This window comes from Notamacropus eugenii, chromosome 1, assembly GCF_028372415.1.
Source record: "Notamacropus eugenii isolate mMacEug1 chromosome 1, mMacEug1.pri_v2, whole genome shotgun sequence".
In the NCBI taxonomy this organism is placed as follows: Eukaryota; Metazoa; Chordata; class Mammalia; order Diprotodontia; family Macropodidae; genus Notamacropus; species Notamacropus eugenii.
This window is the reverse complement of record NC_092872.1, coordinates 444,746,850-444,774,516: the sequence shown is the minus strand read 5'-3', so window position 1 is coordinate 444,774,516 and position 27,667 is coordinate 444,746,850. Positions and strand designations below refer to the sequence as shown.

Genomic DNA, 27,667 nt, shown 5'->3' with positions numbered 1-27,667 from the left:
GACTTTATATTTATCCCTAATGCATTCCACCTTATTTGATTAATCCCAATGGCCTAGCTCGTACCTGTTTACTATCTCTCCAGGCTTTTGGTCACTGAAAATTTGAGGAGCATACCATCTATATCTTTATCTAAGTTTCTGATAAAAATGTTAAACAGCATAGAGCCAAGTACATTTCTCTGGGGTACTCCACTGGAGATTTGCCATGCTGACCATTAAGAACTATTCTTTGAGTTTGGCTACACAACTGGTTTTCAAATTATGATTGTATTATCATCTAAATTATCTCCACAATGATAGTATGAAAGTCCCCTTGCAGGTAATTCACTCCAATTCCCTCAACATGTGGATTAGGGAACTGAGGATAACAGAAATGATTTGCCTAGATCACATAAGCTAATTAATGGCAGAGATGTAGAATTCAAATCTAAGTCTCCTGACTTGTCATCCAGTGTTTTTTCCATGAGACTACCACTGCCTCTAAGGTCACATCATTAAGATGTGAAGGAATGAGAGCCAGTTCTTTATGACAGAAGGCCTTTAAAATTATGCTGTTCTCTCTCCTTTCAATAGTTTCCATAGTTGTAGGTGATGGGGGAAAGAGGGATACACAGGAGGACTGGATAATTTCTTTTATTGCACTGCAAAATGTAAATTATACTGCAGGCATATTTTGCATTAACAGATGAATAGAAAAAGAAAAATACATAAAGATTTTATGTAATTACTTTACCTTTGTGATGAGGAGTCGATACTTCTCAACCAGGTGGTCATTGTTGTGGCATCCTGCAAGAAGCTGCCATACTTCTCCACGAAGAGCCTCAGGGACACCACTTCTTACTAAGGATGATAACTGCTTTGGTCTCACACTCAGGTTCAGATGCCTGAAAATGATGCCACAGTTTATGATTGGGGACTCAAGTACAAAAAAGGAACATATGCTATAACACACAACACAGAATACAATTACAAGTATAGAAAAAAGAAGTATTCCGTGAGAATTTAAATTTGTTTATTACAAAGGGTTTTAAAAAATGCCACTCATGCCAAGATTCCATAGGTATCCAAACAAAATTTTAAATAATTCTATAAAATTTGTTAATCTATTTAGCATCAAATACATAAGCAAGGTTACCAAGGAATACTTCTACAAACAAGAGGCCAAAGCTAGAATTATTTCAAAATCCAGTGAAATCATATAGTCCAGCTGATAAAAAGTTTAATTTGGTACTGATTTACACTATTCCCATCCGACTAGATGCCAAACATTTAAGTTACTACTTCAATACCCAAATAAAATTTACAAATGATTTTCTGAGTTCAATTATATAATTTCTGAATATAGTTCAACACTATACAAAGCAGGTATCCACAGTCAAGCTTTCAATAATGACATCTTACTACGAATAAGAAGAGCAAATATTAACAGAACATCTATCCATAAGGCAATCTAGAGACAAAAGTATTTGTCTCAGCTTGAACACAACTGCAGAGCAATGAAAACCTTGGAAGTCATCAACCTGAAAGACTCTAACAATAGTGATAAGTACATATCAATCTCTGTTCTCATAGACATTTAATGTGATCATCATACTTTAAGAAAAACTCAGCACATAAACATGGCTCTAGATAAACTTCTTTGTTGTCATTTTTCAGTATTTGGCTATCCATTCCAAAATGGCTTTTAAAAGCTATGTTTTTCAAATAACCAATCAGAATTAGTACATGGGGACATTTAGCAAATGAATGTTACAGTGATGACAGAAAGCTAATACCAGAACTTTAGCACTATTGCAATAAACATTATTTTTGTTTATATACAAAATTATTTAAAAGGAAAAAAGTCAGAAAGAAAAAGTATAAATGATTGTAATAACTTAGTTTATATTTATAAAATTATTTCTATGATTCTCCTAGCAAATACAGTGGACATTTAATCAATGTTTGCTAAATGAATGACTGTTTACTTTAAGACTTGATATAATTCTCTGCACACAACAGGTGCTTAATAAATGTTTGTTAACTGAATTGTCATGCTGTCTACTTACCTGAACACAATGTGACTTTAATGCATCCTCTCAATGTCTCTCTATCTCATTTTTTGTACATTATATTTAAAGTAGATGGTAATGTGGTATAGTGGGGAAAAAACGAGATTGAGGTGAAGAGACATGGCCTCCAGTTTCTATTCTATTTTAACCTTACACAAATAACTTCATTTTTTTTGGATCCCAGTTTGTTCCTCTATATAATGACAGGGTCAGAACAGGTAATTTTTAAGGCCCTTCCAGATCCAACCTTCTACAATTCTCTATCTCTTCTTATAGGGATACATATAACAATAACATTTAAAATTGTGTTTAATTTTTTTCTCTGCTCTGTTTACTTGTGCTCAATTAATTTTAACAGCTTTGCATAGACAGGATAACATATTGTCTTTGTAGCTAGCTGATTATGATACTGCTTATCATAAACAGATATGGCAGAATGGGAAAATGGTGTGCCACATTTGTAATGGTGGGCCAATTAAGGTAATGAATTCCCCATCATTGGAAGTATTCAGGCAGTGACTAGATTTGTCAGGGATAATATAATAGGGATTTATGATTCAGGTAAGGATTGGGCTAGATTTTTTGCAGTCCCTCCCAAATCTAAGAGTCTATGAAGGGTTATCTTGCCACTGGACTCTAACTCACAGCTATGTCAAGACATCACCCTTCTGATATCATTTGTCCTCTTTGAGAACAAGGGGAAAACAACAAATAACAAGAAGAGCTCAGGATTCAGTCCTTAGGTTAGAAATAATAATGAAGATAAAAATAATTAACAGCATTTTATGGTACTTTAAGTTTTGCAAAGTGCTTTATAAATATTATCTCATTTTATCCTCACAATGACCATGAGAGGTAGATGCTATTAACTGAGGCAGTTAAATGACTTGCCTAGGGTCACTCAGCTAGTCTGTAGCAAGATATAAACTCAGGTCTTTTTGACTCTGGTTTCAGTGCTCTATCAATGTCTACAAAGAGATTTGCTCACAAAAATCTTCTGAGGTCAGTTGAGGAAAATAACTCCTCTATGTTATAGTTGAGAAAACTGATGGTCACAGAGGAAAAAGGACTTACCTGGTCACATGGTTGATGAATATAGGGAGGGTGGCCTTAGAATATGCTTTCTGACTCTAGCACACTTTTTATTATAAAATATTGCCTCTGATCAGAGGCACTAAAATCTGATCAGAGATTTAAGTGCTACAAACTACACCTCAGTGATTTTTAACTTATTAGGCAAATATAACAAGGCTAAATTTGATTTTTAAGACAATTCAAAGACATGAAATATTTTCATATTTGCCAGCATTAGTCCTCAGACACTTGAAAATCTACTCTGAAAACAGAATTTTAACATGAATGTTTTATCTCCTGGTAAAGAAGGAAAATCAAAATATATGAAACTATTGTTTATCAGAGAGTTGGTATGTGGGGAAGGAGGAACAGAATAGAGATTTTTCAAGTCTGACTTTGACTTTTCTATTACTAGAGACAAACAGTGCCCTATGCTACACATAGTATATGCTTAGTGAAAAGATTGATGAATGAAACCTTAAAAAAACATATTTGTGAGGAAACAAACCAAAGCTTCTCTCTGACATTTCCCAGTATATCCTGGAAAAGAATATTTTATTGAAATGCTGAGTATCCTGAGTATTCAAAGCAGATGCTATCCATTTATAGTTCTATCCTCCAAGGGCACAGAGAACTTACTTTAAATTCTGAGATAGACAGAGCAAGATATTGTTCAGCTAAAAACAAAGTCAAATGCTCCTGAATTCCACCTTCTAAGACAAATCACAACAGAAAGGAAGGAGCTTGTCAAGAACTTATGTGCCAAGTCTAATAACTAGACAGAGGGGAATCAAGAAGAGTCAAATCACTTTTCTTTTCCCTCTACAAAATGTGCATATCTTCTAAAAGTAACTAGATAAAAATATATGTTATAATCTCATCATTCTGACTAGTATCATCCTTTCTCATAATATTAAGAGGGAGCTAAAGGAAATATTCTTTTAGAGTAAGTCTGACTGCCTAGGGCAGTGCTTTCTAAACTTGCTAGCAGACCCTTTTCATCAACTTAGATGAAAGGAAATAAAGATGAATGAATTTTGTTAGGGCCAGAAGAACCCTAAGATAACATCCAGGCCAGGCCCATTACTTTGCCAATGAAGAAACTGAGACTCAGAGGTCAAGTGATTTGTCTGAGGCCATATAGCTGAAAATTACTAGAAATAAGATTTCAATTTCTATCTCCTGGTCTGAGATGCTGTGTTCTTATACTACAGCTAGTTGCTTCTGACTAGGCTCAACTATTCTTTCCAATATGGAATTATTCTGCTAAGATAAACATCACAGCAAACAAAATGAATTTCCGGAAGAAAATGGAAGTTATTATTATAAAACTTACCATCTTGACAACAGTTCTCCCCAAGTTTCAAGAATTTTTTCAGCACATTCTTTGGACACATCCCCTGATCCACTCAAGAGAGGTTCATCATTATCTTTAACAAACAGAACACAAAGATAGTATGATAAAAGGGACAGTAATAAGTAGAAAAATGAGTTAGGTAGTAATTTAGAGCTGCTTGGTTCATATTACAAACTTATAGGCTTTGACGAGCAATAATATTTGCAATAAATCTGACTTATGGCCTTGTACATACCCATCTCTGTGTATATCTAAATATTCTCAATTAGGGGCATGGAGGGAGAGAATGGAGTTGTGGGAGAGACATGAGATGTCTGGGGAGGTTTAGCGTCAAAAAGTTCAACATTTTATTCTATTAAATAGGTAAAAATATAAGATCAAAATGGTACTGAGTTAAATCCTAGTTCTAATTAGGAAGCTACTGCAATTGTTCAGATGAGAGGTTAAATGAGTCTGAATACAGAAGGTGGCTATGTGAGTAGTGAGAAGGGGTCAGAAGGGAGAGAAGTTGTGAATGGTGAGACAACAAATTTTGGCAACTGATTGGATATGTGGGTCAGGTGAGAGTGAAGAGTGGTGGATAAAAACAAGATTGTGAACCTAGGACACAAGAAGGACAGCAGTGGTCTCAAAAACAGCACAATTCAGAAAAGGCAGGGGTTTGGGTATGAAAAACAGTGAGTACTATTTTGGACCTACTGGCACTAGATTTGGAGCCAGAGTATCTCGATTCAAATTTCATCCCTGTCATTTACTCTGTCATATATTCACTGTATAAGTCATTTAAGTTTTCTGAATCTCAGTTTCCTACACTAAAAAATGAGAGGAGCAGACAAAATGGCTCCCAAGGTTCTTTCCAGTTTTAAATCTATGGCCTTAAGATCTGACTTCTATTGTAAAGAGAAATAAACAGAAAATGGTAGGAAAGCCATATTCTCCCTTAAGAACATTATTCCCTTTTATTGCAGACTCAGAAAAAATCATATTTACTGAGCTTTCTCCAACTGGTAGAAAATATTTTATGGAGAAGATAAACCTATATAAGTTCATATAGAAGCTAGGCAAATCTTGATGAATTTAAAGAATTCAACAAATGATAATACAGATTATTTGCAATCATCTCCATTCCTGAATAGTGTTTAATATATAAAATTGCTCTCTTTTAATAGTTTTAATGCATAGGTTTTATAGGGAGTCTTTCTTATTGCATTTTTTTCTAGGTCTAATGACTATATAAACATAATTTGCCTTAGAGCAGTGGTTACCAATCCTGGAGTTATGACACCTAAATTACTTGCTGCATAGTCAACTTTGTCCATAACTATGAAGACTACGACATCACTACCAAGATGATATTATTTCAGAGAAGACAACCTTGGATTTGTTTTTACACAATTACTGAGCAACTACTATCTGTTAGACCTTTCGTTATGTGCTGAGGAGAAAATGATGATTAACAAGACCAAGGTCTTGCCCTTAAGATCATCCATTCCAGTAGATGAATGAAGTCAAATGGAAGTCTGTATGATATAGTAAAAGCACTCATGTGAGAATAATATAGTTCTGACAGTACTCCTGGTCCACTGGCTGTGTGACCTAGGTAAATCATTTCACCCCTTTGGACCTTTTAAGTCATCTGTGAAATGACATGACTCTCTTAAGTGATTTCTAAGCTTTCATTCGCTGCAGGGAAAGGAAAATCTAATAATTCTGTATCTGATAGGAAATGGACTGGCTAGGTCTCAGAAGAAAAAAGTTTTATTTAAATCAGTGTATTCAAAATGTAATCAAATCATGTTTTTTTTCAACTCTAATACTTAAACATTTTATGACTGGGAAAGAGCACTGAATCTGGAGAAAGAGAACCTAAGTAACTTAATCTTTCAGGTCTCAATTTTCTCATCTTTAAAAATAAGGGGCCTATACTGGATGGTATCTTTTAGTCCTGAATACTATTATATCAGGAAAGTCACCTATATTCCCAATTGGCTCCTTTGTTACTTTAGAGTTCAGTTTTTGTGAAGTACTCATCATCTTGAACTTCCCAGCATCAATAAATCCTTCTTTAAATGCTTCTTTAAAATGCTTTAGAATGCTAATGCTAAAGTTTTATTCAGTGGATATGGTGGCAGCAACAGAGAGCTGTTAGGGCTCACTCAAAATTCTAAAAAAACCAAACCAAAAGACCATAGAACATATGTGTATATGTATGTATATATGTATATAAACTAACAGGTATAAGTTTTATTTTTGCCCCCCAGTATTTTCCATTTTTTCCAGTTCCACTTCTAACTGGAAAATAATACCAGATAATCCCATGGCAACTGAAGTCATAACATAAGCTTAGCTTAAATCTTACCTTCCTCTTCATCATCTTCTGGAGGAGAAGGTATCATTGAACTCTGGGACCCTGACTGCGGCAGGCGAAGGGAGGGACTGGCCGTAGTTTTTCTCCTTTCTCTTTCTGATTCACTCTCCAAGCACACAACTTCATATAAAGTGTCAGTGTTACTTTTTCTGTCTTTCTGTTTTATCTTTAGGAAAGAATGATATGAATTAGACCCATTCATTAATCTGTGCTTTTGATTTGATGTAGCATTCAATTCAGCAAGCACTTAAGCATCTACCACGTGCAAAACATAATGTTGACTCTGCATGTAAAAGAAAAAAAAATAAAAGAAAAAAATGGCCCTTGCCCTCAAGGAACTTATTATGTTCTTTTCACTTAGAGTTAAACAACATGTACACACAGGTAAATACAAATGTGTGTGTGTGTGTGTGTGAGAGAGAGAGAGAGAGAGAGAGAGAGAGAGCGCGTGCGCGCAGTCAATGGGAATCAAGGAAGTAAGGGCAAGAACTGGAGGCCAAGAATGTAGACAAATTTTTAATAGGACTTATGTTGTGAAATAAGAAAGATATAAGGTTATAATGTGAGGACAAGATTAAGTGAAGGCTTTTTAAGGATAAGAGAAATCTGGATATGTGTGTAGGTAGCAGGGAAGAGCCAGTAGACAAAAAGAATATGATGATTAGAGGGTGGGAATGATTAAAGAAACAAGCTTCCCAAGGAGAAAGGAAATGATGAAATCATGAGTACAGTTAACAAGGGTTTGGCCTTGGAAAAGAGAAAAACCAAGTCTTTTACTATAGCAAAGTAAGAGAGAATGGTCCGTGATATAAAATGGCTATGAGGCATAAGCCAGGTGACAATTGAGAGCTCAAGATGGAAAGCTTTCTCAATAAAACAGAAGCTGGGGGATGGTTGCATAGGGGGCTTCAGAAAAGAGGTTTGAAATAGCTGCTTTGGGAAGTACAAAGCAACATGTGAGGAAATAAAGCACCAAAGTTACTATAGCATACATACATGTGTACATATATACATGCTATGTTTTTAACAGAACAAATGGGGCTAGGGAACCAGGAGATCTGGTTTTGAGTTGAGACTCTGCCACTCATTTGTTGTGTGTGACCCTGCACAAGTCATTGCATCTTACTGCACCACAGTAAAAGGAGGTATTTAAACATATCACTAAAGTTCCTTTTAATTCTAATATTATCTATTCTAAGACCCAATACAGCTCTGATTATGTTCTAGGATCATACCTCCTTTCTCCTATATTCTAAGGATTCTGCAAACCTAAAGTTCTATGAATATCTAGTCTATCTTCTATGTACTGTTCAGAAACTTTGTCTTCTGTCCACTTCCTTCCTATTTCCTTTGATGGCATGCTAAAGGGACTAAATGAGGACTGTTTTCATCCCATCAAAACTTAAAAAGGTACTTTTCTAAAGCTGTACCATCTAAGGCTAATTAATAATCACCACAGTTGGGAATACTTCCGAAAAAAGGTACTGAGATTTTACATTTTATTTTTTTGGGGGAGGGATGGGGGAGAAGGGTGAGTTTGAGGAGAAGGACTGAAATCAATGTTGAATATGCATGTTTAAACATTTGCAGAAATTATTGTTTTTCTTTATTTGAAGAGCAAAACATTGATGACCAAGGTAAGTTTAGTGTCTATATCTCCCTCTTTCTAAAGGGAAATTTTGCCCTAGAAGGAAAACTTCCTAATGCTGAGGCTAACAAAATTTTAAAAATGGAAGCATTTTTGTGCTTAATTTTTGGCAAGCAAATAATAGAAATACCCTTACAACCCAAATTAGAAATAAGAAAAAAGAACACAACAAATACAGAAATTAAGAAAACTATTAGACACTGACCAAGATTATCAGTTCAACAACCAGTTATTCACAATTAATCATTAGTCAGTTACTGATTTCATTAAGCGTTGACAGTATGCCCTCAGATATCAGAATGAACACTTCACTTTCAGAGATATACTGTACTACAGGTTGAAAAAATCTGAGAATTTAAGAGAACTGGATGAATATTTACAATACTATAAAATGTTCAGCTGACAAAAAGAAGAGTAAAGCAAAACAAACAAATCTCTGAAGTAAAAGAACAGATCATTAGTTTTCTGATTAAACCTGATAAAAAAGGTACTAGGATCATATGGACGACTTAATAGTCAAAGAATGTATAAATTTAATACTCTCTATATAAAATGTTTTGAAATACAATCATTCCTGTGAATCAAAAATCACTAAAATGATGATAAAAGTTACAATGTGTACAAATTTGGTAAAATAAAAGATATGTTGTTGATTAAGGCAAACTTCTAAAATTTTTTCTTTTCAGACAAGTATTTGAGGCTTTTAGCATTAGTTGTTGAAATCTTCCTCATTATATTAAAAAATAATTCATCCACCTAAGGAGAAAAAAGGAAATAAACTTAGGATATTCCTTCCTTCATTTCTGCTTTATTGTCAGGGAAATATAAAACTACATCACCTTTACTATCAGTATGCCACTTAGACAGAATGGGTGTAAAACAATCTAGCAGGCTCATTTAAAGGTTAGATTTGCAGTAGGAACGTGTTTAACTCTGTATTCCATCCCCTATGAAATTATTTTCGGCAAAGCGATCCTAGGTTAAAAGAAACTGTGTTAGACAAAGTATTATGCTAAAATATTTTATGAAAACGTGCAGAATTCAGTTCAATCTTATCCACTTTGAAACCCTACAGGTCTACATGGATTACAGAATATGTACATGTGGCTATTTCATAAGGGACTATAGATATCAAATGGAGAGAAGTAACAAAAATCTGAGGAAGATCAGAACACATTTGGTATTTTGAGATGTAAAAAGAGAATCTTAGGTAAAAAGACTACAGCACAGTTCAGCTACTGTATGAGATTAGGTTAGAAGTAGAGACATGTCTGATGTGACTCCTCACAACAATCCTGTAAAATAGGTAGTATAAGTCTTATTATTTCCATTTCACTGAAGCAAAAACTCAGGCTGGAAAATGGGAAATGTCTTGGCCGAGGTCACAGAGAAAGAGGCAGAGTCAAGACTCTGATATAAGTTTCCTGATTATCAAGTCTAGTAACTCTTTCACATGCAAATTTGTGAAACAAAATGAAATCACAATAAATAAACAATAAATAAAATTAGCCAGTTCCAGAAGATGCTTATTCTAAGGTAAATAATTCAAGTAGATCTGTGATTTCATCAATCTGAACATTCGGTCCACTGATGCAGATTATGACACATTCATGCCATGCCTGTTTATCCCGTGCAACTCTTGAACTTGTCCTTCCAAGCAAACTTCAAGGCATTTTACCCAATGTACTGGCGGAGGGGGTTTCTGAGCACCTTGAGGATGCCAATGGAACAAACAAATTGTCCACTGGTTATTCCTAGCTCTCACCATGTCTTTTAAAAAAAATTATACTTATATTTTATGACATCTTTTCTCCTGCTTCTCCTTTATAATTCTTTGTAACATGCTGCAGCCTGTTTTTGCCCACCACATACCTCTTGATTGCCCTTTGACAAATTCTGAACTTCAATCTTTGAAAACTAGAGTGTTTCATAATTTGTAGCTATATAATATCAATAAAAAGAATAATGCTATTAAAAAGACGACATTTTGTGTCAGGGAGAAGCTTAAGTTGTTAACAGAAACTTGCAATTTCCCTAAAGTAATCCAGGAGGCTCTCTTCTCATAATGCACTAACTTATTCATTTGCAACTCTCTAAGCTACATGTGTTTAACAGAAAAGATATAGATTGCCTATCTAAGTGCATATAGGTCTGGACAATAGATATTCTTTATCTACCGATTTTTTCTTTCCAAGTAATCAGGATTAAGTAACTTGCCCAGGGTCACACAGCTAGTAAGAGTCAGAGGCTGGAATCGAATTCAGGTTCTCCTGATTCTAGGGCTGGTGCTCTATCTACTGTGACACCTAGCTGCCCCTTTACTGATTTTTTCTTGTGTGGATAGTTAAACTCTTTTGAGTGATTATGGATCTTAATTAGGAGCTCTCCAATGTTCCTTCAGGTAGTTACCTAGCTTCCACTCTGTGTCAGACACTATGTTAGAGAAGGACAAAAACAGTCCCTGCTGTCAAAGAGCTCACTGTCTAGTGAGATGACAGCATGCAAACAACTATGTACAAACAAACTCTATATGGATAAAACTGGAGATAATGAACAGAGGGAAAGCACTGGCGTTAAGGTCGATGAGAAAGAGCTTCTTCTAGAAGGGGGGACTTTGGCTGAGACTTGAAGGAAGCTGTGATGTGGAGAAGAGGAGAGAGTGCCAAGCATGGGGCTAAGCCAATGAAAATGCACAGCTGTGACATGGAGTGTCTAGTGAAAGGGGCAGCAAGGCCAGCGCTGCTGGATCACAGAGTACGTTGAGGGTTTGGCGGTGGGGTGTGGGCGGTGAGAGGAAGGGGGGGGGAGAGGGAGAGAGAGGGCGGGGGAGAGGGGGGAGAGAGAGAGGAGAGACAGAGAAAGAGAGATAGAGAGATGGAGGGAGAGGGAGAGGGGGAGGGAGGGAGGGAGAGAGACACAGAGAAAGAGAGAGAGATAGAGAGATGGAGAGAAAGGGAGAGAGGGAGAGAGAGGGCGGGGGAGAGGGGGGAGAGAGAGAGGAGAGACAGAGAAAGAGAGATAGAGAGATGGAGGGAGAGGGAGAGGGGGAGGGAGGGAGGGAGAGAGAGACACAGAGAAAGAGAGAGAGATAGAGATGAAGGGAGAGGGAGAAAGGGAGAGGGAGGGAGGGAGGGAGAGAGGAAAGAGAGACACAAAGAAAGACAGAGAGATAGAGAGATGGAGGGAGAGGGAGAGGGGGAGAGAGAGGGAGGGAGGGAGAGAGACAGAGAGAGAGACAGGGAGAGGGAGAGAGAGAGAGGGAGGAGCTTTAGGAACATTGATTTGACAAGTAAACTTGAGGAAAGGAGACCAAACAGCAATAGTCCAGCTATGAAGTAATAACGTTTCACACCAGGGTGGTGACAGCATAAAAGAAGAGAAGCTGAAGTTAGAAATGATAAGAGCTTGTTCTGGAGCTTAATACAATTAGAATAATATCACATGCAAATAAGAGTATGTGAAAGGCTACCATTTCTAGGGAACAGTCCTTTAATTTAGACTACTGTGACAGTTTACACTGCTACAAGACAGCAGCAAACACCTTTGGTGAATGTGTCTCCCTGTTTGAATCCTCTTTTGATATTAATGACATGAAGGTTATTGAAGAGGGTTAGCCTAGTTATCTCTTTCTAGGAATCTTGCATAATGTTGATGGAGAGAGCGTTTAAAGTGGCAATTTGCTAACTAAATTAAATGCTTTTTTACATTCAACAATCATACTACTGATGAAATCACTAGGGAACAGAATATCTTATTGGTTTTCATCCAGGAAACAAGTCTCAGAAACCTCAAGGAGGCTAATAAGGTAAGCTGGGATCTAATTAAGTGTGACTTATCTGAGGCAATGTGGTCCTAACAGAATGAAACCTTAAAAAGGTGATCCAAGGAGTGAGGTTTTTTTCATTATCTCCAGCACTACTTAGGGGGTATAGGATGTTTTGGTTGTTAAGTACCCGTTATTCTGGCACTTAGCAAGGGCAGAGCACATGGTAATGTTGTATAAGTGCTTGTTGACTGATGACTGTCATGTAATCAGAAATATCATAGGATTTTTGCATCAAATAGAACTCTAGAGGTCATCTAATTCAAACCATACCTGAGCAAAATTCTTAACAATATACTATTCCTGACAAGGATATGCTAGAAAATCCCTGGTAAAGGGGAACCTTCTGAGGAAGCTAATTAAAAATTTACTAGCAGCTCTAATTATCTAAGTGACAATAGTGAAAAATATGCTGAAAAATGATTCAAGAATGAGAAATGAGACTCCAAATACTTTCAGACTACAAAGAAGCTTCATACCTCTATATCCTGCTATCTTTTGAAATAGTCATAAGGCACTGGATAGGCAAGTGTTCATTAAAAATGAAATGAACAGTATGCTAGACAAGAAACAACTAGTTACCAAAGAGTGAATCATTTTTAATGAGTGAGATCAACTTATTAGAGCAGAGATCAAAATGATCATCAAATGAGAAAAATATGCCATACAACTGAGACAACTCCAGCCTGTCTTATTTAAATAGGCTATAGATATGAAATAAATGGGGAATAGGTAAAAGAACAATTATAGAAAAATGACCACAACTTTACTAAGAAAGGTTAACCAACGTAAATCAACAACCCAACATAACACAGAGCCCAACAAGCCTACAAAAGTTTACTCTCCTGATCAAAAGGAATACAGTAACTAAGGGCAATATCAGTTTAGACAATAAACTAATTTAGTAAAAATTATAGAGGAAGATGGTAAAGGACATGATCACAATCACCTCATAAAGCAGATGATCCCAATGACATGAAATTTGAGGGAGCAAGATGAACAATCAAAAATGGAAAAAAATCTATAAGGATTTCTCTAACAATCTCTTACTAATCTAAATGAAAGTACCACAATTGGACCACTGGACTCTTAAAATTACAGGCCAGAAAAAGGAAGGAGAAATAACACTAAACAAGCCTAAAATGGGAAAAGCAGTTAGAATAAACCAAGCAAGTAGGGAGAAGATGTATGTTGAAGGTGAAATGATTTTAAGGATATTAAGGACTTTTTCTGGGGTACAGATTGAGAAAGTAGGCAAATAGCCAGGATTTCTTAAGCTATCTAGAAAGGTGGAAGTTAGTAAAGGCTTACAAAAAATTATTATCAAAAAGACACATGACTACCATTGATAAGGATGTTTTCCTATGACATAAAAAATTTTTTAGACCAAATTACATAGACGTGGAGGACATCTTGATGAAGGTTCAGAAAAGACAGCAGGCTTTCATTAGTAATGTTAAACAGAAGAACACGTTTACTGTCAGATAACTAAGAAGAGAAAATATAAGATTCCACTAAAACTTGTTTACTGTAAAAAAGTATTTGGGTAGAGCAAAATGACATCTTAAAAGATATTCCCTCCCAACAGGTTGTCAATCATGCAAATGTCAGTATCATACATGATTCTTGGAAAGAGGTAACAATATAGATAACACTGCCCAGTGATCTTCTGATTATTACTATCAAATAGTCATAAAACAGAGCTATTTCTCACTAAAAGTACTTGTCACTTTCATGGAGAAATTCTAGTAGAGAGTTAAAATCAAAGAGAGAGTCCCTATAGATGGTGAAGTACTCCAGAAGATCTGGTTGGCAGATGACATTGTGTTCACTGTATCAAACTACAGAAGTTTATAAAGCTTCTAAGTAAGATCTTATCAAAATACTTTCTTAGGGAAAAGCCAAACAGATAAAGAATTTTTATTATTGAGACTAAGATATACATTTGGATGGACAACTCTTCGATTTGGTACATTAGTACCTATTTCTTGGGCAAATGCTCTGGCTAGACAATAAGCTAAAATCAGAATTTTAAAAGTGTAAGAGAGCAGATGGGATTGCTCAGGAAGCTGTACAGGCTTTTTAATGATTCCTAGTTTCTTTTTAAACATCAGTAATCTTCTAGTGAGCTGTATGGCTGTGAGACACTGAATAATGTCTCTGTAGAATTAAAGTAAAGGGTCACCTAAAGACAATGGAGAGGTGCATGGTGGGCATGAGCAAGTTATAGAAGGGAGGATTCTGGAAAGATGGTGGAATAGATCAGAAAATTCCAACTACTCCAAATTTCCTCGACAAAACAAGACAAAATGGCACCTCAGGGTGAATGGAGAACAGCAAAAATAAGCAAGGGTTGGGGCAGAGCAATGGTCCTCCTCGGACAATTGGAGAAGATCTGAAGTAAGAACCGGAACTTTCAAAATCAAAGACTAGGCCCTTGATACTATTCACTTAAGGTTCTGATTGAGAAACGAGGCAAACTACTCAGTGTCCTTTCTTTTTATCTCATAACTGTAACAGTATGTTTCTAAAGGTCATATATAAAACAAAATATTGAAAACAGCATTCATTTAGGTAGCAAAAAAAATGGTAAATATAGGGTATCCTTCTACTGGAAAATGGCTAAAGGGAATGGCTAAAAAAGCTGTGGTACATGCAAAATTATTTTACCGTAAGAAATGATAAAAGTACAAAGAATTTGGAAAGAAACAAGAAGACGAACAATATGATACATAGTGGAGAAAGCAAGACTAAGAGAATAATATGTACAATGACTATAATAATACAAATGATATTTTAAAAATGCAATCAAACTCTGATGAATAGTGAAACACTGGCCTTAGAGAACTAAAACAGAAACATTTTCCTGCCCTCTGAAGAAAGGTGGGGATTATAGATATAGAATGGCACATATTTTCAGATGCAGTTGCTGTGTCTTTGGTTGGCTTTGCTTCAATGTTTTTCTTCATTACAAGGAAAGGTTTCAATGGGATGGAGCTAAGGGAAATTGATTATGATGTAATAAAAAAGGCAAAAATATAATTTAAAAAATAAATGAAATAATGGGTTCCAAGAGACTATACCTTTATCAATTTTAGTAAATAATATTTTAAATGTTTTACTTTTATCTTCTACAAAATGCAGATAATGTCATTTGTATTACTCCATTTCGCAGAGCTATTGTGAGAAAAGTGCTTGGCAAAATTTCCAGTACTAGAGAAATGTAAGCTCTTATTACTTAAGAAAAACATTTAAGCCATCAACAAAAACCATGATCCCAAACCCAAGAGCAAACTTCTGAAAGGGACAAAATTAGTCTTTATCACTCCATACATTTAAAAATATAGATATCAGGAAATAAAATGAGTATCTCTAATTTTAGGGTGTTAGATCAAATAAATGCCTTTGAACTGAAGACAAGTCAGTTCTAGATTTATTTTTCACTTTAAGTATTGTGCAGATGGGATTAATACCTGTTTTAGCTTCAAAAAGAAGTTTTCAGTAGTGCTACGTTTGCTGAAGGGCCAGAATAGCCTCTCGTTAGGTGAACAAACTCGTACTTTTGTCTCCAGAAGAAATCGGACAGGTTCTTGTACTTCTGTTATGACCAAATCAACAGCTGCAGTCATGAACAGCACTTTGTCTAAAGACAGAGAAAAGTATAGCAACTTATTTGCATGCTTAAAACAAATATGTTCCTCTTAATTCTGTAAAATAAACTTTAGCAAATTTTGACACAGAAGCATATAATAAAATAATTAAAATAAGTCTCCATTAAGGAAATTATATATCTTAGAAATATCAACAAGAAGATGAATATGTAAGGTAAGGTAAACTGTGTTTTAATTAACTGTAATATGTCTGAAACAATCTTCTTCCATCAAGATAAAGAAAAAGACTGAAATTCATGACCAAAAGTCTTTTCCAATAACTTTATACCTAGAAGAAATATTAATTTGCTCACAGCTCAAATCATATTTCAACAAATTCCAATAGATTGGACCTTGAAAGGAATGTGGACATTATTTGGTCTACCACAAAGAACTGAGGTAGCAAGGTCATAATTTGGTCATTGTCACTAAGCAGAACCAGGAGTAGCTTCTATTAGAAATAGGCTATCTCAGTTACAGGCAATATGTGGGCTTGAGGGCTTGGATTTAATAATGTTGAGTTTCTGTTGTTGTTGGTATTTGCTGTAACACAATCTGAGCTATGTCGACCTCATGCCAATGATGACAACAGTCTGAAGGGCACGAACTAGGGGCATGAACACAAACATCTGTGAGGGAGAAAATACCTTTTGGTGTTTCTTCATTTACAACCTGGAAGTGTGGGGATTTAGGGTTCCAGCTACCAGTAATGATGTAAGACTTCCCATCTGAACTTTTTCCCATAGATTCCTAAGAAAAAGAGTGAAAGTAAGCCTATGCCAAAATGAGACCTAGTGATAGTTAAAAGTTCAAAAATAATAGCTGATATTTATATGTTTATTAAAACTTATGAAGCAAATCACATATTCTCTTGATACATACAACAACCCAGTGAGGATGGTAGGATAAGGATTAACAATACCATTGTGTAGATAAGGAAACAGAGGTATAAAGAGGGTGTAATTTGTCAGAGGTCAAATGGACTTTATTGGATGGATCTGAAATTGCAGTGTAGAGACACCAAGAATAGGGCTCTTTCAACTGTACTGTATGTTCTCATACAAAGAGCTACATATGTGAAAAAGTGAGCTCAGGGGAGTAAAGGTTCAAGCCCTTTGCTTTATGAACTTGGTGAGCTGCTGAAAAGTTACTTTTAAAAGGAATGGCTTTAAAATGAATAAAGTTTTAAATATAGTAGAGGAACTTAACACGTAAAGACATCCTAAAGTGTATCCATCTTAAAACAAAAAACCTTCCTTAATTTATCTGTTTTGTAAATCTGGATTTTCCCATCTCAGGTTAGCTAAAAGTAGGTTGCAGAAGTATTAGTGTTAAACAGAGACTCAGTGGTTTGGAAAGACAACATTTTGCATATGGAAGGAAACAAGGTACAAATGTTTAATTCTAAAGAAGAGTCCTTTTACCAATAATAAAAGAGATCAGTTATGTTGATATAGAAGTTTGGAGTATAAAAAATCCTTTTACATACATCATCTCATTTGATTCACAGAATGTTAGTCTGAAGGGCTCTTAAGAGAATACTCAGTGTGATTCTCTTCCCTTTATAAGGTAAGAGATCAAAGGCCAGGAAAGCTGAATAATGTGTCACTAATAAGCTACAGAGCATGGTGTAGCTGAAAAGTGGACTGGGCTTGACCAGCTGTGTGACCTAGGATAATGACACACCTGTAAAATTAATAACAGCTGTAGGGTTGTCAGCAAAATTCAATGAGATAATGTGTATAAAACATTTTGCAAACCTCAGGCATTATACACGTCAGTTATTGTTGTTGCCAGTACAGTAAAAAAAAAAAACAAACAAGTTAAATAACCTCACTTCACAAACACTTGATTTCTTTGCAAAGCAACAGTACCAGTTCATTTTGAGAGTACAAGAATTTTGCAAAACAATATGGTGAATGATAACCAAAGACTGTAGGCAATACATTCTCATAAAACAACAAAATGCAGGTGAAGGAAAAAAAAATAAATCTACTGCACAACTGATATTATTCACTTCAAAGAATATACATTGTTGACATGGAAGGGAAGAGAACCAGGAATCTAATGAAAAAGACTCCCAGAATTTCTATAGACAACTCTTCTCAACTGCACTGAGGGGAGAACTCCCACATCTGGACTCCAGCATTGCTGTTATGCTGCATGAAGAGGGTGGTGGTATTCTCATTCATCTTTCAATAACTGAGCTTCTCCTATGTATGCACCAGACATTGTGCAAACAACTGGGTATACAAAAAAAAAAAAACAACCCCAAAAAACAACTGACTCTGCTCTCAGAAAGTTCAGTCTAATACGAAAAAAAGAAAAAATGAGCTAGAGAAGAACAAAGCCATGAAAAGGCTATCTGTGCTGGAGGCAACGCATGTTTTAAAGTAGCTCAAGATTCAATACTTAAGTTATCCTCCAAGATGTAATTATCTGGCTCAGCAAACACCTCTTGGTTTTCAAGGTCATCAGGCACCATGAAGTATTCCTTAAAAAAAGAGAAGTGCTCCAGTGTGGAAAGTTAGGAGTAAATGAATCTGAAGAGTCAGAAGAGCCTCATGATCTGGGTCAGAAGACTGGTGGGGAAAGAGAACCCTAAGAGCTGTGCAGAGTACCAGGGGTAAAAAAAATTTCTGAGCAGGTCCAACTAAGAAATAAATAGGAAAGTCCTCCCAAAAAGGGAGTTCGGTACTCTTTGGAGGAAGCACCTGTTTGTTGTAGAAGGAATGATGATACAGATCCACAAGTACTGACAGGTGGATCATCAGCCAATAAAAGTCAGATGGAAGAAGAGGTAAGTAGTGTAGGTGGATGACTCCCTGTTACGGGATATTAAGGCAGCTATCTGTCAACCTTAGTACAGATGACTACTACCCACTCTTGTTGGAAATTCATGGGGACATAAATGACGTTGCCAGAACAAATCTAGAAAGCATTGCTAAAGACTGTGAAGTCTTGGAAAAGAAACTGAGGACCATATTAAAGGTAAAGATGATATTTTCATCACTACTGCTCATCAAAAGTGAGGGATTTAGAAGGGAAAACCAGACTTGAAAAGCACCCAATTAGTTTAGAAGATGCTATCTGAAAAAAGGGATCTGGATATCTGCACCATGTCATAAGATACAAGAATGAGATATTCCTGGGCAAAAATAGAGGACACTTAACATTGGCTGGTAAGAGTTTAATTGCCTAATCTTGCAATCTAATCATAAGGAGGAGAGAGGGATGAAATTTCTTGCATACATCCGAGCTGGATACTACTGAGTAGCTATAACATGGGAAGAATACAAATGAAATACTTGAGTTCACAAAAGACAAAATCCAATGAAAGAGTCAATAATAAAATCTATGGCATAAGATGCCTATTATTCAAATATACGAAGTATGACTAATAAACAAGAGGGACTAGTGATCCTGATTCAAGTAAGCAAATTGGACCTTTCGCTCAGAATTGGTAAAATGAGACCTTTAAGCTACAACATGGCTCTAGATTGTTATATTTTATTCAAAAGAAACTGGAAAGGTAAAATAAAAAAGGTCGAGTAGTAGCAAAGAATATTAAAAAATAAATTCATGTAAAAAACCAGAAACAACAGGAGGGGAAACAACAATTAATCAATCAACAAGACTTTATTAAGTGTACATGTTTGCCAGGCTTTGCTTTATGAGTTGGACGTAAAGACAAAAATGAAATAGTCCTTGCTCTCAAGGTGCTGACATTCTACTGGGAGAGACAACATATACATATATAGATATATACAAGATAAATAAATGGAATTTTTTGAGGGGGAGGGTAGGAGGAGAGGTGAGAAGATAGTAAGAATTGCAGAATCAGCAAATGACCATTATGCTAATCACTGAAAGAAATTAGGCATTCTAAGAGGCAGAAATGAGAGAGTAGATTCCAGGCACAGAGGTCAGCCAGTGAAAAGGAATGAAAATGGGTGATGGCATATTATATGTGTGGAACAGTAAACAGGTCACTTTAGTTGAACCAACTAGTATGTGAAGGAGAGTGATATATAAGGCTGGAGCTATACGCTGCAGCCATGTTCTGAAGGACTTTAAAGACCAAACAAAGGATTTAGTGTTTGAACCTAAATGAATCTGGGAACCACTGGAGTTTATTGAGTACAGAGAAATAACATGGTTAGACCTGTACTTTCGGATATTTTCTTTAACAGCTCTATTATAGAAATGGGACCAATTTGAAGGATATGGGGCCAATCTAGACAAATTGGTGATAGGGGACTATGCAAACAAAAAGACTGGGACAAAAGCAAGAAATACTGCGCAAGCAGAATATACAAGATGTGGCAACACTGAATATTTAGGGTGAAGAAAACATTTAAGTTGAAGATAATTTCAATGTTGTGAACCTGGGAGAGTAAAAGGACAGTGGTTCTCTTAACAAATTAGAAAGTTCAGAAGAGAAGTGAATTTTACTAGGTCTGTATCCCAAAGAGAGCATAAAAAATGGAAAAGGTCCCACAAGTTCAAAAATATTTACAGCAGCTCTTTTTGTGGTGGCCAAGAACTGGAAATCGAGGGGATGCCCATCAATTGGAGAATGGCTGAATAAGTTGAGGTGTATGAAATGGAATACTATTGTGCTATAAGAAATGATGAACAGGTAGATTTCAGAAAAACCTGGAAAGACTTATATGAATTGATGCTGAGTGAAATGAGTAGAACTAGGAGAACACTGTACACAGTAACAGCAACATTGTGTAATGATTAATTTGATAGATTTGATAGATCAAGATCTAAGACAATTCCAAAAGACTCATGATGGAAAATGCTATCCACATACAGGGAAAGGACTATGGAGTCTGAATGCAGATTGAAGAAGACTATTTTCTCTTTTTTTTCCCCCCTCCGTTCTGATTCTTCTTTCACAAAACAACTAATATGGAAATATGATTATTTTGATTGTATAGGTATAACCTATACCAGATTGTTTGTTGTCTTAGGGAGGGGAGAAGTGAGGGAGAAAAAAAATGTGGAACTCAAAGTCTTATAAAGATGAATGTTGAAAATCATCTTTACAAGTAATTAGAAAAAACTACTATTAAATGGGAGGTGGGAAGAAAGAAAGAAAGTGGATTCTGGGGAAAGGATGAGTTTTGTTTGGAGAATGTTGAGTTTGAGGACATCCATTCTGGAATGTCCAATAGGCATATGGTAATGAGGGACTAAAACTCAAGAGAGCGACTAGGGTTAGATATATAAATCTGGCTGTCACCTGCTACAGTAGGATCATAAAGGATGAGGACTGAGGAAAAAGCTAATAAACTTGGCAGTTAAGAGATCATTAGTAACTTTGGAGAGAGTAGTTTCAGCTGAGTGAAGTATAAAGGACACTATAAAAACATGAAAGATCAGAAAATGAGGTGAGCTGGTCATGTAATAAGAATGAGAAGAGAGAACAAGCAAGAGATATCCTGGCAATATTCAAAAACAAAAAGAACAACAAGTTGAGGATTCAGGATTAAGTAGCATGGAAGGATAGAGATTTTCACTGTGTACCTAACCACTGAATTGTTAGGTACACACATCCTCTTTTATGTGGACTAATCCAGTAATTTCCTAAATGAGCTTCTTGCTTCATGTCTTTCTCCTTCTACATCCACCAAAGTGACTTTCCTAAAGCACAGTCCTAACCATTACTCCCTTACTCCATAAATTCCAGTGGCTTTTATTGCTTCCAGAATCTCCTCTATTTGATATGATCCATTTCCTGTTACTTAACAAGATTAGGGAGTTCATGAATCTGTTTTTAAAAGTTAATTTTATAATTGTATTACAATACAGTTGCTTTCTTTTGTAATTTTATGTGTTTAAAAAATTATTTGGAGAAGGGGTCGATAGGTTTCATTAGACTGCCAAAGGGGACCAAGATACAAAAAAGGTTAAAAACCCCTGGACTAGATGACTTTCAAGTCCCCCTTCTACTCTTTTTTTTTTTAAATTATTATTTTTTAATGTTTAACAATCACTGCCAAACAATTGAGATTTTATCCCCCCCCACACCTACCCCCCACTACCCCCTCTCCCTCCCCACGACTGCATACAATTCTGTATAGGTTCTACATATACTTTCCTATTGAGTATATTTTCACTATAGTCATGCTATGTAGTCAGACTAAAATAAATGAAAGAAATCATATAACAAATCAAAACATGATACACAAACACATACACATGCACAAACATGATCTGCTACATTTTGTGAATGACTTCCATATTTCTTTCTCTGAGTGTGGAAGGCATTTTGCCTTGAGAACCACCTGTGGGATTTTTTTTTTTTTTAGAAGAAGTTTTTGCGTTATTACAAAATTCCAAGTCTACCAGAAAAAACTCTCGCACACTGTGGTCGTTGCTGTGCACAAAGTTCTCCTGGTTCTGCTCGTTTCACTCAGCATCAGGTCATATAAGTCCTTCCAGGCCTCTCTGAAGTCTTCTTGTTCATCATTTCTTATGGCACAATAGTACTCCATTACATTTATATACCATAATTTATTCACCATTCCCCAATTGATGGACATCCCCTTGACTTCCAGTTTTTGGCAACTACATAGAGTGCTGCCATAAATATTTTTGTACATGTGGGACCCTTTCCCATTTCTATGATCTCTTGGGGATATAGTCCTAGTAGCGATATTACTGGGTCAAAGGGTATGCACATTTTTGTAGCCCTTTGGGTATAGTTCCAAATTGCTCTCCAGAATGGTTGGATGCGCTCGCAGCTCCACCAACAATGAATTAGTGTTCCAACTCTCCCACATCCTCTCCAGCATTTATCATTTTCTTGTTCTGTCATGTTTGCCAATCTTATAGGTGCGATGTGGTACCTCAGAGTTGTTTTGATTTGCATCTCTCTAATCAATAGTGATTTAGAGCATTTTTTCATATGATTATAGATATCTTTAATTTCTTCCTCTGAAAATTGCCTGTTCATATCCTTTGACCATTTATCAATTGGGGAATGACTTGTATGATTATACATTTGGGTCAGTTCTCTATATATTCTAGAAATGAGGCCTTTATCCCCGAGCTTAGCTGTAAAAATTCTTTCCCAATTAACTACATCCCTCCGGATTTTGGTTGCATTGGGTTTGGTTGTCCAAAAACTTCTCAGTTTAATGTAATCAAAGTTATCCATTTTGCATTTCATAATGCATTCTATCTCTCCTTTAGTAAAAAATTCTTCCCTTCTCCATAGATTTGATAAATACACTATTCCTTGATTCTCCAGTTTATTCATGGTATCAATCTTTATACCTAAATCATGTACCAATTTGGACTTTATTCTTGTGTACGGTGTCAGGTATGGGTCTATGCCTAATTTCTGCCACACTGTTATCCAGTTTTCCCAGCAATTTTTGTCAAACAATGAGTTCTTATCCCAGAAGCTGGGGTCCTTGGGTTTATCAAACAGAAGGTTGCTATATTCCTTGCCTACTGCATCTTGAGTGCCAAGTCTATTCCACTTGTCTACCTCTCTGTTTCTTAGCCGATACCAAGTGGTTTTGATAATTGCTGCTTTATAGTACAGTTTGAGGTCTGGTAGCGCTAGGCCACCTTCCCAAGCATTTCTTTTCATTAGTCCCTTTGATATTCTGGACCTTTTGTTTTTCCCAAATGAATTTTGATATTATTTTATCCAGCTCTAGAAAATAATTGTCTGATAGTTTAATTGGTATGGCACTAAATAAGTATATTAATTTAGAATTGTCATTTTTATTATATTAGCACGGCCTACCCATGAGCAACTAATGTTTTTCCACTTACTTAAATCTGACTTTATTTGTGCAAAAAGTGTCTTGTAATTGTGTTCATATAATCCCTGGGTTTGTTTTGGCAGGTAGACTCCTAAGTATTTTATACTGTCTACCCTAGCTTTAAATGGGATTTCTCTTTCTATCTCTTGCTGTTGGACTTTGTTGCTAATATATAGGAACGCAGAAGATTTGTGTGGGTTTATTTTGTAACCTGCAACTTTGCCAAAGTTGTTTATTAATTCAAGTAATTTTTTACTTGAATCTCTGGGATTCTCTAGGTAAATCATCATATCATCTGCAAAGAGTGATAACTTAGTTTCTTCTTTGGCTATTCTTATTCCTTGAATATCTTTATCTTGTCTAATTGCTACAGCTAACATTTCTAGTACCATATTGAATAATAGTGGTGATAATGGACAACCTTGTTTCACCCCTGATCTTACTGGGAATGCATCTAGCTTATCCCCATTGCATATAATGCTTGCTGAAGGTTTTAGATAGATACTGCTTATTATTTTATGGAAAGTTCCCTTTATTCCTACGTTCTCCAGTGTTTTTAGTAGGAATGGGTGTTGTATTTTGTCAAAAGCTTTTTCTGCATCTATTGAGATAATCATGTGGTTTTTGTTAGCTTTGTTGTTGATGTGATCGATAATGCTAATAGTTTTCCTAATATTGAACCAGCCCTGTAATCCTGGTATGAATCCTACCTGATCATAATGTATTAATCTCGTGATAAGATGCTGTATTCGTTTTGCTAAAATCTTATTTAAAATTTTTTCATCTATATTCATTAGGGAAATTGGTCTATAATTTTCTTTCTCTGTTTTGTCTCTTCCTGGTTTGGGTATCAAAACCATATTTGTATCATAGAAAGAATTTGGGAGGACTCCTTCTTCCCCAATTTTCAAAAATAGTCTATTTAGTATTGGAATTAACTGTTCTTTAAATGTTTGATAGAATTCACTTGTGAATCCATCAGGCCCTGGAGATTTTTTCCTAGGGAGTTCATTGATGGCTTGTTCAATTTCTTTTTCTGAGATGGGGTTGTTTAAGTATTCAACTTCCTCTTCTGTTAATCTGGGCAATTTGTATTTTTTAAAATATTCATCCATCTCATTTAGATTATCGAATTTGTGGGCATAAAGCTGGGCAAAGTAGTTTCTAATTATTGTTTTAATTTCCTCCTCATTGGAGGTGAGTTCACCCCTTTCATTTTTAATATTAGTAATTTGATTTTCTTCTTTTTTTAAATCAGATTGACCAAAGGTTTATCAATTTTATTAGTTTTTTCATAAAACCAACTATTGGTTTTATTTATTAATTCAATAGTTTTCTTAATTTCAATTTTATTAATCTCTCCTTTGGTTTTCAGTATTTCTAATTTGGTATTTACTTGGGGATTTTCAATTTGTTCTTTTTCTAGCTTTTTCAACTGCAAGCCTAAGTCATTGATCTCTTTCTTTATTTATGTAAGCATTCAAAGATATAAAACTTCCCCTAATAACTGCTTTTGCAGTATCCCATAAGTTTTGGTATGTTGTCTCACTATTGTCATTCTCTTGAATGAAATTGTTGATTGTTTCTATGATTTCTTCTTTAACCCAACCCTTCTTTAGAATTAGATTATTTAGTTTCCAATTGATTTTTGGTTTCTTTTTCCATGGCCTTTTATTACATGTAATTTTTAATGCATTATGATCTGAAAAGGATGCATTGATTATCTCTACCTTTCTGCACTGGATTGTGAGATTTTTATGTCCTAGTACATGGTCAATTTTTGTAAATGTTCCATGTACCGCTGAGAAAAAGGTATATTCCTTTCTATTCCCATTTAATTTTCTCCAAAGATCTATCATATCTACCTTATCCAAAGTTTTATTTACCTCCTTAACCTCTTTCTTGTTTATTTTGAGGTTAGATTTATCGAGTTCAGAGAGGGGGAGGTTGAGGTCCCCCACTAGTATAGTTTTGCTATCAATGTCTTCCTTCAACTCCCCCAACCTCTCCTCTAAGAATTTGGATGCTATACCACTTGTAGCATACATGTTTAGTAATGATATTGCTTCATTGTCTATGGTGCCTTTTAGCAGGATATAGTTTCCATCCTTATCCCTTTTGATTAGATCTATTTCTGCTTTTGCTTTGTCTGAGATTAGGATTGCTACTCCTGCCTTTCTTACATGAGCTGAAGCACAATATATTCTGCTCCATCCTTTGACCTTTATCCTATGTGTATCCCCCCGTTTCAAATGTGTTTCTTGTAAGCAGCATATTGTTGGATTATGGCTTTTAATCCATTCTGCTATCCATCTCCGTTTTATGGGAGAGTTCATTCCATTCACATTCACAGTTATGATTACAATCTGTGTATTTCCCTCCAACCTCTTTCCCACCATTTGTGCTTTTAGCTCTCCCATCTCCCTACCCCTCCTCAATAGTATTCACTTTTCTCCCCCTCCTCCTGCAGCCTTCCCCTCCTTCTTTTAGCCCCCCTCCCTTTTACTCCCCTTTACTCTTATTGCTTCTTTCCTCCCTTTTAGCCACCCTCCCCTTTCTTCTCCCTTCCCCTCCTACTACCTATAGAGCTAGTTAGGATTATCTACTTAAGATTATTGTTCCCTCCTTTAAACAAATCAGATGAGAGTACCTCTCAAACAACGCTCATCTCCCTCCCCTCCTTCCCTCTACTATAGTTTTGTACTTCTTCCTGTGATATAATTTGCCATTTTCTGCTTCCCCCTTTTCACACCTCCTATTACAATCCCTTCTCATACTTAAATCATATTTTTGACATGACATCATTTACTTTATACCCGTTCCCTCTACATATATCCCTTTTATCATAATAGCTGCACAGTTCTCAAGATTAACAGGTATCATCTTCCCTTATAGGGAGGTAAACAGTTTGCCCTAATTTAGTAGCAAGTTTTTGTTTTTGTTTTTTCCCCCCTGTTTACCTTTTTATGATTCTCTGGAGACCTGCATTTGAAGATCAAATTGTCTGTTGAGTTCTGGTGTTTTGGTCAGGAAGCTCTGGAAATCCCTTATTTTGTTGAATGACTTTCTCCTTGCCTGAAATGTTATGCTGAACTTTGCTGGGTAGTTGATCCTTGGTTGAAGTCCCAACTCCTTTGCCTTATGGAATACTGGGTTCCAATTCTTTCGATCTTTTAATGTAGAAGCTGCAAGGTCCTGTGTGATCCTGACTGTATGTCCTTGATATCTGAATTGTTTCTTTCTGGCTGCTTGTAGTATTTTCTCCTTTACTTGATAGCTCTGGAATTTGGCAACGATATTTCTTGGGGTTTTGAGTTTGGGATCCCTTTCGGGAGGGGAATGGTGGATTCTTTTGATGACTATTTTGCCCTCTGGGTCTAGTACTTCTGGGCAGTTTTCCTTGATGATTTCCTGGAAGATGTTGTCCAGACTCTTTTCTTCATCATGGGTTTCTGGCAGGCCAATAATTCTTAAATTTTCTCTCCTGGATCTATTTTCCAGGTCAGTTGTTTTTCCAATTAAATATTTTACATTTTCTTCTATCCTTTCATTCTTTAGATTTTGTTTGACTGATTCTTGTTGCCTCATTGAGTCATTAGTTTCTACTTGCCCAATTCTAATCTTCATCGTATTGTTTTCTTCAGTTAACTTTTGCATCTCCTTTTCCATCTGACCAATTTTTCCCTTTAAGGAGCTATTTTCTCCATTTAATTTTTGTACTTCTTTTTCCATTCGACCAATTTTCCCAGTTAGGTTTTGTGTTTCCTTTTCCATTTGATCAATTTTCCCAATTAGGTTTTGGGTTTCCTTTTCCGTTTGATTAACTCTTCCTTTTAGGGAATTATTCTCTCCAGTTAATTTTTGAACTTCCTTTTCCATTTGTTCAATTTTCCTTTTCAGAGT

The 27,667-nt window shown here is 35.8% G+C and overlaps 1 protein-coding gene across 4 annotated transcripts in view; it reads right to left on the bottom strand.

Moving 5' to 3' along the window:
- Positions 1–27,667, bottom strand: part of RABGAP1 (RAB GTPase activating protein 1) — a 217,273-nt gene that overhangs the window by 95,927 nt on the left and 93,679 nt on the right. For all 4 annotated transcript variants that reach the window (XM_072631849.1, XM_072631850.1, XM_072631848.1 and 1 more), the window contains exons 9-13: positions 16,619–16,721; positions 15,795–15,964; positions 6,842–7,016; positions 4,462–4,555; positions 734–884 (exon numbers count right to left, since the gene is read on the bottom strand). In XM_072631849.1, coding sequence (XP_072487950.1) covers positions 734–884; positions 4,462–4,555; positions 6,842–7,016; positions 15,795–15,964; positions 16,619–16,721 — 693 coding nt within the window. The remainder of the gene's footprint in view (positions 1–733; positions 885–4,461; positions 4,556–6,841; positions 7,017–15,794; positions 15,965–16,618; positions 16,722–27,667) is intronic.